The sequence below is a fragment of the Thermobia domestica genome, chromosome 15 (genome assembly GCF_964235325.1).
Source record: "Thermobia domestica chromosome 15, izTheDome1.hap1.1, whole genome shotgun sequence".
NCBI lineage: Eukaryota > Metazoa > Arthropoda > Insecta > Zygentoma > Lepismatidae > Thermobia > Thermobia domestica.
In genome coordinates, this window is record NC_137468.1 from 191,072,752 (window position 1) to 191,085,583 (window position 12,832).

The following is a 12,832-nucleotide window of genomic DNA, read 5'->3' on the forward strand; positions in this document are numbered from 1 at the left end:
TAATAATAAAAGATATCAGTGTGTGTATTCGTAATGCTAATTTCTAATAGTACACAGTGAAGCTAATAGATGCCGCTATCTGCCTGCCTCATGCCATCAGATGACGCTAGTGTCGAGCAAATTTGCAGATTTAAAACCTAATGTGACGATATATCTGTAATTTAAAACTGCATTGTTTCCATTTACGTAATTGTTTCAAAATAGAATAAGGACTGCTATTAATATTTGTGTATCTATAAAATAACATAAAGTAAATATTGATATTTATAAAATAACATAGAGTATGATCAGTGTAAAATAAAATATTATTACTATTTGTATCTTAAATGTATTGTTTCAATTTAATCATTTCGAAATGGTCAATGATGATACTGAATATGAACAGTAATTTTTTGTTAATTATTAGAACTTATAAAGAATTACAGCTTTTAATTAAGTATGACTTTAAGCTAAAATGTACCGATGTTCGTAGTTTCAGAGAAATTTCCCTAATTTAGGGAATTTCGAAGGTGAATTTAGCAAGAAAGGAAAACGGGAATTTTCTCGATAAAACGCGAAAATCCAGGGAAATTCTGGCGCTGACTGTCCAATATGAATGATTAAATATTCTTGTTCTTCACAAATAAACCAATCCAATAGCAATAGTGTGTGTGTTCAAAGTAGCATAATTTTCACTCATTATGCTATGTATTTGACGGTATGTATTTGTATTTTTGTGTGATAAAAAGTGAAAGACAAAGTAAAAAAATAATAGAAAGCAAACAAAACAAATGTAGCTGGTATTTCCTTTAATATAGCTAAGTTAATCTTATCACATAACTTCTACCATAGGAATAGACACTCAACAAACTAGGGAAAATTTGATAACAAAATGGAAAATTTTGTGTCAGTTGAGGAAAATTTTCTGAAGGAAACCTATGAACACTGCAGTCTACAGAGAGCGTAAGGCTTGGGCACAACTACCAGAGTGTATATATACAACTAGTTTATATATAATAATGGTCAGGAAAATGTTGTATAGGAACTCGAACAGGGTTCTAAAGCGCTTTAAATTAAAATATTCCAATATACTATATTTGTAACGATGTGCAGTCTACACAAGAGCCAACGAAAACATTAAAAAGTTTGCGTTATAGATACTACAGTATAATCTGCAATCGAATACAGCAGTTGAAAGTATTCTGCATCAACACATGCTCGATTATGATCTATGACGCAATTAGCTAACAAGTGAATAACGAAAGTAATGTTTTCTAGTTCACTTGGGACTTCAAACATACTAACTGAAGTCGTTAAGAAGAGGAAGTTGTAACTTGAGTGGGAATGCTCGGGAATACTAGCTGATGTACAGACGATTTATTGTACAGTAGACATGTGCTTTCATTGTTGATTGTAACTCTATACAGCACTTGAGAATCTTCTTGCAATTAAAAGACAAACACTCATTAACTTCTGAGAAATCCGCGACGTTTCCGATTGACATGCATAATTGCGAATATTGTATTTCAAACATGTCCATGTGATAATTTTCTTGCTGGATAAGATGGAAAATTTTATTTAAAAAAAAAAAGGTTAAAAATGAAATGAAATCTGTGAGTTTTACGACCCTCGGTTATGCCGGTTAGGCTAAAGGAGACGGTGATGATGAGTATTGAATGAAATGGTGGAATGAAGAAAGTGGGAGGAAACGGGAGAACCCCAAGGAAACACACGTGCACGGTGTTTGTCCATCACAAAGTTCACTTGGCGGGGGCTGGGATCGAACCTGGGAACCAGAGGTGAACGCTCTACCACTAAGCCACCGCGGCCCCACTTTATAAAAAATATCTGACAATCAAGTAAAGTGGCTGTCGAATAACGTTATAATTTGGTTACAGAACTTCGAAAAAATAAAATCTTTCCCATTCCTTTTGTGGTTTTACTGTCATTTTTTTATTTTTTTATTTTTTATTTATTTATTTTTTTACAATTATAGCTGCCTGTGAAAAAGGAATTTTCTATTTGCAAAACAGCACTATTCAAGTTAATGAGGAAACATCACAAAATCTAAAATATACAACTTGTGGCTTTGAAAATTTCTTCAAAGTGAGATGACACGCAAGGCTGACAATCATTTCTGATGGTAAATGCAAGACGTAAACTGCAGGATAAAAACATTTTGGTGATTCTTTTTTTTTTTTTTTTTTTTTTTTTTTTTGTGACAACTGCTGTTTAGCAAATATTATCAAAATGGTAGATACCAGTTGATAAATTTAATCTTTCATCCTTTGGAAATAGGATTTCTATATATTATTCTCGTTGATAAAGACTACATGATACCATCTTTATAGTACGCGTACGTTAGTTAAAGCTTCCGAAATATACTTGACTACTTTCCAAAAGCTCACACCGTAGTCTGAAGGAACTATTACTTTATTTGTTACGAGCATTGAATTAATAAATAAACTAGTCTTATGAACTAATTAGCTAACTCTATGGCCTTATGGAACTCGGAGGTTCAATGGCGTGTTCAGGCTCAGACTGGCCAAGGCAGGAGGGCAGGGATCCCTGCCGAGGCCCTCTCTTATATAATAATGAATATTGAACATGGAAAGTAAGATAAAACATGTTTGCTGTGTTGGAGCATAGTTACTCGTTTTAATTTCTTCAGCGTTGAATGTAATCTTGGGCTCCCATTATTGGAATGAAATTAACAGTATTATATAGTCCTGCGTGGGCCCTTTTGTTTGTGGCCTAGTAAGAATATAAAATGAAATGAAATTTTTGAGTTTTACGTCCCACGATTACGCCGGTTAGGCTAAAAGAGACGGTGATGATGAGAGATGAACGAAATGGTAGAATGTGGGAGGAAACGGGAGAACCCCGAGAAAACCCACGCACACGGTGTTTGTCCATCACAAAGTTCACTTGGCGGGAGCAGGGTTTGAACCCGGGACACCAAACACCAGAGGTGAACGCTCTACCACTGAGCCAGCGCGGCCACCTAGTAAGAATATATATTTCAACAATATGAAGAATGGGGCCGCAGCGTCATATTTTCTAAATGTGTACTGGGGCCCCATAAGCGCTTCTACATACTACATAGAAAGTGAAGATGAGGCCCTCAAAGTGGGACTAGCCTTTGGCGTGGTAGACCCGGGTTCGATTCCTGGCGGGAGCTCATATGGTTCGGATTCCACGTTAATCAGTAGGTCCACTTCTCATATAGCCTCGTTGCTGAAAGGGACGCTAAACTAAAATCAACTCAACTCAAAGTGGGACTCCTGCCGGGGCCCTATATCCCTGGTCCGAGACTGGCCGTGTTCACAAAAGCTCTCCACTGACTTCCATCCTTAGCCAACTGGATCCAGTTTCTACTTTGTACTTCTATTTCTGGAAGATCCATCTTATTATTGTCCTCCTATCTGCGCCTAGGTCTTCCTAATGGTCGTTTTCCGATTGGGATTCCAGTTAAGACTTTCAAAATGTTTCTACTTTCTTCCATTCTGCCTACATAACGTGCCCACCTAAGTCTCTTAGACTTGATGACCCTAAAAATGTTAGATAAACAGTATAAATTATGCAGTTCGTCATTATGAAGTTTCCGCCATTCCCCATTCCTGTTCATTTTGGATCCGAACATTCGACTCACGATTTAATTCTCAAATATTTTCATTCTGTGTTGTTCTCTCAGAGTCAGCGACCATGTTTCGCAACCATTCAGTACAACAGGCATGATTATCCTGCCTGTCTCGTTAAGTCTTTTATTTATCAGAACCAACATGGAATTTTTACAGGTAGATCAACTGTTACAAATCTGATTAATTTTGTTGAAGATGTACAGGATGCATTGCATAAACAAAATAGAGTGGATACTATATACTTTGACTTCTCAAAGGCATTTGACAAAATTAATCATGATATTTTATTGAATAAATTGTCAAATTTTGGTTTGAGTTTGTTGTTTTTAAAATTAGTGGCATCGTATCTTGAATATAGAAAACAATATGTTTCATACAACGGTCATCAGTCTTCTTTTTATCAAATTAGTTCTGGCATACCGCAAGGCTCTAACTTAGGACCTTTATTTTTTCTAATATATGTAAATGATTTACAGTCTAAAATTAAACATTCGAACTGTATAATGTACGCGGATGATTTAAAATTGTATAAAGAAATAAAAAATAAGAATGATGAATATATGTTACAATCCGATATTGCGGAAGTCTACAATTGGAGTGTTGAAAATATGTTGTATCTAAATTTACAAAAATGTCAATTTATGATGATAACTAAAAAGCGGAGCTATATTGATTGTAAATATTACTTAAATGGTGTTGAATTGGAAAGGAAATATGAGGTTAAAGACTTAGGTGTATATTTTAATAATAGCTTGTCATTTAAAACTCATATTGATAACATAACGAATGATGCTTATCGAATGTTAGGTTTTATCATAAGAATACAAAAAATATCCATGATTTATCAGTTATTGAAATATTATATAATTCAATAGTTCGAAGCAAATTAGAGTATGCATCAATAGTATGGTCACCAAGTTGTAAGTCACAAAAAAATGAAATTGAAGCAATACAAAAGAAATTTTTAAGATACTTATATTTCAAAAAATATTCTGTTTCATCATATCAGAGAAAAATTTCGTATATGTGGTTATTAATGGAATTTCACTATGTCAAATTAACAAACAGAAGGATTGTAGCCCAGCAAATGTTCCTATATAAAATTATCAATGGATTAATTGATGATAGTACGTTTTTGGAAAGAATATGCTTTAACGCTACCCCATGTAAATTAAGAAATAGGAATCTTTTGGTAAATAAAATACCCAAAACAGTGGGATATAAAAATTCACCATTATTTGCAATGTGTGAAGCATACAACAAATTAGTAAAAATATGTGATTTGGATTTTAGTTGTAAAGTGAAAAATTATTGTACTTTGGTGGAAACTTATGTAAATTTGGAGTATATGTAAACCCCTGTCTGTAAATTGCAGCACATAATAGTAGGTAGTAATGGTAATAGGTCTCGAAACATAAATACTTATGTATATTGGCATTCTTGTGCGTGTTTGTATTTTTTATTTTTGTGTTTCTTTCTATTTTTTGTATTTTTTTTTATTCTAGTGTTTGTTTTAAATTGATAACATAGATGTAATATTTTATGTAAGACTCCTGTAATTGGGATTCTCCTGTTGGAGTCAGCATATTTAAATAAATAAATAAATAAATTATCGTTTTAATATATTGTAAACTTCAAATTGCTCGACAGGATTCCGACGACAAAAGATTTTGAACTGAATAATAACACGAATTCCCTGCTTTTAGTCGACATTTAACTTCTTCGTGAAGAAACTGATTTTATTTCAGTATTAAATGAAATTGGAGAATTTTTATTAACATTAGTTTTAAACTGTTATTTATTTATTGGCGATTAAGAGGAAACTGTTTTTGTCTAAAGGTGAGCATATATACAGGATGTTTCAAAACAACACCCACAACGTTTGGGAAGTGATTCCTAACACCAAGATGAGACTAAAAGTATAGACCAACCTGAGTGCACAAATACTTCCTTTTGTAGTTAAAGGCTGCCGAAAACATGAAAAAATAAACTGTAAGGGTCCACAGCTCCAGTACCATCTGATCTACCGTAGTCGGGTCAAGACTTTACTTAGGAACTAATATTTGCGCTATCCAAATATTCATGTTTGAGAGCTCTGTGATACTTCCGCAACAATTTTTATAGAGGTGGTTGATGAGCACTTCAAATTATATGCCCATAGCCAAACTCCCGCTATAAAAATTGTTGCATGAATACCTTAGGATTCTGGAACATGTATTTTTGGATAGCGCACATATTGGTTCCTATGTGAAGTCTTGACCCGACTACGGTAAGTCCCACAATTTTGGAGCTATAGACCTTTTAAGTTCATTTTTTCATGTTTTTGGCAGCCTATAAATCCGAAAGAATGTATTTGTGCACCCAAGTTGGTCTGTATTTTTGATCTGATCTTGGTGTCAGGAATTACCTGTCAAACGTTGTCGGTGTTGTTTTGAAACACCCTGTATATCTCTCTCGATAGATCTCTCCAGCTTAACAAAATATACCTATGGATGTGTGTAAATTATGCATGTTTTGGAAAATGAAATATTTGAATTTAACGTCCTAAAATTATGTTTTTTAGGTAAGAGGGACGATGATTAATAGGGATGCGCACGAGACGAGTCGAGACAGGATTTTCCTGACAAAATTCGAGTCGAGACACGGCCCTTCTAATAGAGAAATATACATTTTTCGAGTCGAGACATCATTTTTACAGCACATTTTCGAGACGAGACAGCCACAAATCTTGTCTCGTGCGCATCCCTAATGATTAAGGCAAGTAAATGATGATGGAATAATTTATGGAATGAGAATGCAGGAGGAAACCAGAGTACCGCTGAGAAAATCCACCAACACGATGTTGTCCACCACAAACTTACTTGTTCGCGGATCGAACCAGGGACTTTACACACCAGAGACAAGCACTCTACCACTGAGCCACAGTGCCCCCGAATAAGAAGGAAGATTTAGAGAAACATATAAACCTCTTAAGTTTAAAACTATGCCTGGATGCATCAAACGGTATGGCTTTCATGCGATTGTGCATACATCGAGATAAGCGGACAGCCGAACACACATATATAAGAATAACTTTGTTACCATATAGGGCCACGAAACGAGCCAATCCTTTTACCGAGTGAAGTAGCTCAAGTGGTAGAGCGTTGGCTTCGCATTCGGGAGATCGTGGGTTCGATTCCCGCTGCCGACCATCCTGATTGGGATTTTCCAGGGTTTCCCTCAATCCTACTAGGCAAATGCATCGGGATGGTACCTACTACGACAGGCCCTGGCCGATACCTTCCCAAATCATTTCCATTATTGTTGTTGTTGTTAGATATCCAGTATAAAATGGCCTCTGAACTCTATCTGGTGATTATTAAATAAATAAATAAATAAATAAAATAAATCTGCAATTCAATTGTAGACTGAAAATGAAACCCGTGCTATGTGCCCAAAAAAAGGAAAAGTTTGATTTAATGTCAAAATGGGGGCTATGTGCCTAACACTGCTCAGTTAAAATCGGACTCTCTAGTATTCACTGTGGAAGTAGTTCAAATAATCGTCAGAAGAAAGCGCATGGACATTATATGCCACAAGTTCTGAAGTAAAATCTGTCCCTTTTCTCAACATTTTCATTTTGACACTTATCATCAGTCTAATTTTTTTTTCTCGATTACCATACTTTCTTCTCTGCCATTGTCGCTCAAAATTAAAAATGTTACTATAAGACTGCGAATATTCTTGCAAATATCTGTTGCATCTTTACTTAAATACTAAACAGAATTAGAAAATACATGACTTACTCTTTCTTAGCCACCATTCTGTTTTAGAGAGAAATCACCCAAACAACACAAAACTCAGAATCAAACTGCTCCGATCTGCTAAGTAGTCACAACTCATCACTTTTTTTTTTAACATCTCATCTATCTTTATTTTCCAGGGATTAAAATAAGCCATATTACGTAAAAGTAGTGCATTGCAGAACTCCACTTCGTTTGTAGTCGGCCATAAATTCTCACCTCTGAACACACAAGCTAACCTTGGAAGTCCCTCAGTTGACTTCCCGAGACGACACAGAACGTCGCATAATTACACCTACGTTATCGCACATTCGTAAATAACATTGCAAGCGTGCAAAACGAGTTTTTTTTATTATCTTAGTATTTGAGACTAATAATCAGGTATTTCATGTGAACTGGTATACGTACCGTACGTAATAAGAAAAATGTCGCGGTTATCAAAATAATGGAGGAAAAATCTTCAGATTGTTTACGAAGTCATGGTGAGATTTCGAATGATTTTTACATTATTCCAACGTAATATGATGTTGAAAAGTCGTTGGAATAATGTAAATTTAAAGAAAGCTTTCAAGTGATTGATGTGGATATGAAGTATATAGTAATAGACACCTGTTTATATACAGGGTGGTAGGTAACTCCACCGACAAACTTTGGGAAGCGATTCCTTATACGAAATGAAAGAAAAAAGTTCTAATAAACATGGGCCGAAAAATGCCTCTTTTCAGAGCTATGATCCATTCAAAATTCGAAAAATCATTTTTCAAAACTCCCTAACTTAGAAACTATAGGACCTATCTCAAGCGGTTTAAGGAATTACACAGGAACCAGTATGTTCTCTATCTAAATATCCATGTTTTACCATCTTCCGTTATCTGTGAAAGGAACTGTGAAAAGGAAGTTGAAGTATAGGGATAGGGATACTAATGGTGCGTTAGTTTCGCTGGCACCGATGAGTTCTGAAACATGGATATTTAGATAGAGTGTATACCAGTTCCTGTGTAATTCCTTAAACCGCTTGGGATAGGCTCTATAGTTTCTAAGCCAGCATGTTTTGAAACGCGATATTTCGAATTTTCGGTAGTTCATAACTGAAAGGAAACGTTTTTCGACCCATGTTTATTAGAACTTTTTTCTTTCATTTCGTATAAGGAACCGCCTCCAAAATTTTGTCGGTGGAGTTTCCTACCACCCTGTATACACAAGAAAACCTGTTTATAATTCCAGTGACATGTTATAAAGCATTCTTGATTTCAATGACACATTTGGAAAATATTTATTGATTCTAATGATACGTTATAAAAATATTTATTGATCCCAATGACACATTAGACTTCTTTACTCCAACGACGGTTACAAAAAGATCCTTGATTCTAGTGACACGTTACGATTTTTTTTTTAAAAAAAATTAATGACATATTACAAACATTTTTGATTCCAGTTATACGTTGGAAAAATCATATTTAATTGCAATGAAACATTACAAAACATTCTTTATTTCAGTGACAAGTTAGGAAAACATTTCTTTGATTCTAATGATAATTTACAAGAATATTCTTTGATTCCAATGATACATAAAACTTTTTGGTATTTTTCCAATTGCTGATCTGCCAGGCTATATCTATAGTGCGTTCGGAAAGTAACTACGCACACTTTACGGCTACAAAATGGGCACGATTATAAGATGAGATATTTTTCCAACCGACGCGATGCGAGGGAATGTTTATGTAACAGTTGGTTACATTGTTGTATGCAGTTGGTTACCCTGCAGTTGCTTTGAGTCAGAAGGGTGGTGTGTGTGGTGCATAGTTACTTTCCGAACGTACTGTATAACAATATGTGACCTACCCTACATTTGCCCTTTTGTTATGAGCATGTGATTTTTACTTCCTTATACCAGGGTGCCTTACCACCCGCATTCTCTTAACACTCCTGCCCCTCTTGCTAAAGCAATCAGTGAAAGAGATCAGACATTTGCTAATTGTGAATAGAGCCATCAAGACATCAGCTGAATTATATCTTATAATTGTAACTCAAGAATCTGCAATACAGTATCTTCGTGTTCTAGGTTTATTACCCAACGTCAATAATCTACCAATACGTGGTTAAGTGTTGTAGTAATATGAGGGAAGTTACTAGCCGAAAATGCGTAGCCAATGGGGGCATAAAGGATATAGGGGTTTGAAATGCAAAAGTAAGCCACGCCAAACCTATCAGAAGATAGAGTGATTTTTTACATACGTGGATCTAAATGGTAGATGTAATAGCCACCAATGCACACAAGAAATTTTGGAGTTGGTTTATTAGTGGTCTTTTGAAGCGAGTCAGATTAGAACGGCACAAGAAGCACGGAGAGCAGATAGCACGACATGCGACAGGTCTAATTTATGTAGAGATGTGTATTCTTCAACGCTTGATCGTCGTCCTTATGGATGGTGAAGAAGAACGAGTAAAGATGGATGAGACATTGCTTTGTATTAAAGGTAAGGGCAATTGTAGGATTCTAGGCGATATACCAACAAAGCAATTATCATCCTCTGACTCAGATGGAGAGGATATACAAAACACCATTACCAAAAACATGGATGTCGCATTGAGGGCTTTTGGATTTTCGGTCTCTTATGGCATCATGTTGTCAACGGTAATAATGTTGTAGAGAGCAGAGTTGGCGTGGGTCAATGAAAACTTGACCCACGACCCACTGACCCACCACCCACCATGACCCACGACCCACCGTGACCAACACTGACCCACCACCCACCGTGACCCACTCTGACCCATCACCCACCATGACCCACTGTGACCCATCATGACCCACCACCCACGGTGACCCACTCTGACCCGCCACCCAACATGAACTACTCTCATCCACTGTGGCCTACTCTCACTCACCAAAATCCATCGTCATCAACTCTGAACACGATCCACGGCCTCTTCTGAACTGACTAAAGAGTTTACAGTTGTAATAAAACAAGACTGTGAAATTGTCACTATAATCGGAGTTTGAATTTCTAGTCAATCGCTCAAGCACCACTCTGTTACAATAACGGTGGATCTGACCTTTACGATATAAAATGGTAAAGCGTTTGTCAGTGAAGAAATTGAAACAGTTCGAGGTGGGGGGAAATTAGTGTGTGCCTAAAATATATTTGTACTAAGAGAGTATTCTTGCAAGTGTTAATTTCTGAACGCATTCCACAAGAAACTTCTATTCGCAGGAAAATACCCCTGTACAATATGGAAAAAGTTGTGGTTTCTCAGTTCACAGTATTTTTCTCACAAAAGACTTGAAAAATCAGTTGTTCATAGGGTATAAACGTGCTCGGCTACCCTATGTAAGAGCATCTCCATAAAGTATGCTCATAATTGTAATTTGTGTAATCACTAAAACACCACGTTAAATTTAAGTTACAAATATGCATAATTGCAATTATTATGAATATTTATTCAAAGTAGTTTACCTAAAGCAAAGAAGAGACTTACTAAAAATTAGGTACAAAGTTGAATAACGCAAATAAGCCATTAATATTACAAGTATACATTTTCCATAATTCGTAATTTTCCACCTTAAAACAAATCTGAAATCGGATTGTTGGATAACTTTTTTGCGGTAAATCATCCGCAGTGGAATGATGTCCATCCTTCAGCCAAGAAATAACTAGCTCGTCTACTTTGAGCTTGTCTAGTGATGGCATTAACATTGATGAGCAACAAGTTAGACAATGTTTGAGCACTTAATCTATTTCTAATATCAATCATCTGTAAATTCATAAGGGGAAATCCCCGTTCGCACTCTGTCGTGGAAATTGATAATACTTCTACCTGATTTCTGCAACTTCTCATCGACAATCTACTTGTTAGACTTAAGTCTGATAACGATTTTTCTTGGTCAGGTTTGAAATACTCAGCAAGAAGTATCATCTCTCTATCACCATACAACATCTTTTCCATATCGACCATGTCAGTTGGCAATGTCGACCCATGTAGAACAGAAACTTCATCTACCACGCTTTTGATAGGGAATCTTGTGAATAAATTATCAATTAAAGCCTGATAAACTGATGATTTCTTATTTGTTTATAAATTTAATTTTTTGCAATTACACATGAAGGTTTGATGCCATTACCAAGTTCCCTCCTCCGTCTAGAAAGCGAAAGGGAACGAGGTTCCTGGAGTGTTTAAAGGTGAATAGGAATTTCCCTCCTTCAATTACCACACTGCTGTTTGCCATGTGCCAAATTACGATGAATTTCAATTAAATTATCATAATATAATTATTTCCTTGTTGAATTATCAATACTTTTCAGTGGAAAAAAAGGATGAAATTTCAAAGTTCCAAATCAAAGTAAGTAGACCAACGTAAAGGGAAAAAAGTGTAAAATTTTCCATACAATTATGCGTACAACCCAAACTTCAAATTTCCGTGTAATTAAGCTTACAGTACAAGTTTTATGCCTATTTTTCTCACAACTTTATGGGTTGATTGCCCTGTGCTGTAAGCGCTCCATATAATAAACATAAGCTTCAGCAATTATTATAGCAGAAAGCAATGGATATATGAAGCCAAGCACTGTATTTTTTGTTTTTGATTTTTTTCTGAAATAACATCGATCGTTTTCGATCAATTTTACAAACCAACTCACTACCAATTTTCCATATATAGAAAGTGCCCCCCACCCCCACCTAAAGGAGAATTTAAAAAAATGCTAGGACACATTCTGTTTATTTTCAATCAAGAGTTAATACACTGAATTTCAGCTCATTTTTTTTTCGCAAAAATTCGAATTCTCACTACCTCCTTAGGATATTATGTATTATAATAAAAGCAATATAACATCCCAATTTGGATTAAGGCCTAACTATATGCCAAAAGTAATTTCATTTGACTTTGCAATTTGACCGTGATGATCAGGCATACATAGTTACATTCAATTTTTTTATAAATAATTTATATATTACAGTGATTCAAAAATGTATTTTTTCCAGTAGTTAGCTCTAAAAACCCACAGGTCTCGAAAGCCAAGTTGTAGTGTAAGTCCTATTGCTATTATTACTATTAAAAATATCAATATCCAAAAGTACCCGAAGTTCTTTTTTCACTTGGTTAGATATACTCACCTCAGGTAAGTAGACAGAAACAAGCGGAAAAGAAAGGGAAATGAAGGTCCAGTCTTCAGAAGATACTCTCTACAATGCAGTGAGCAGAGAGGGTCGGTATATCATACTGAATCGGTGGGTCGCAGTGGGTCACTGTGGGTGGTGGGTCACAGTGGGTCATGGTGGGTGGTGGGTCATAGTGGGTCACGGTGGGTAGTGACAGTGGGTCACATGTTGTTGACCCACGGCCTACTGACCCATTCAGAAAACTTGACCCACTTGACCCACTCCATCTCTGGTAGAGAGGCGATATTTCGTAGTTGAACAGCAAGACAT

At 35.8% G+C, this 12,832-nt stretch overlaps 1 protein-coding gene across 1 annotated transcript in view; it reads right to left on the minus strand.

Moving 5' to 3' along the window:
• The window catches only part of LOC145671422 (ATP-dependent translocase ABCB1-like), a 144,145-nt gene extending 136,708 nt beyond the window's left edge, over positions 1–7,437 (minus strand). Inside the window, exon 1 of the mRNA XM_081740596.1 lies at positions 7,406–7,437. Coding sequence (XP_081596722.1) covers positions 7,406–7,422 — 17 coding nt within the window. The 5' untranslated portion in view covers positions 7,423–7,437. The remainder of the gene's footprint in view (positions 1–7,405) is intronic.
• Between the last annotated feature and the right edge of the window lie 5,395 nt (positions 7,438–12,832).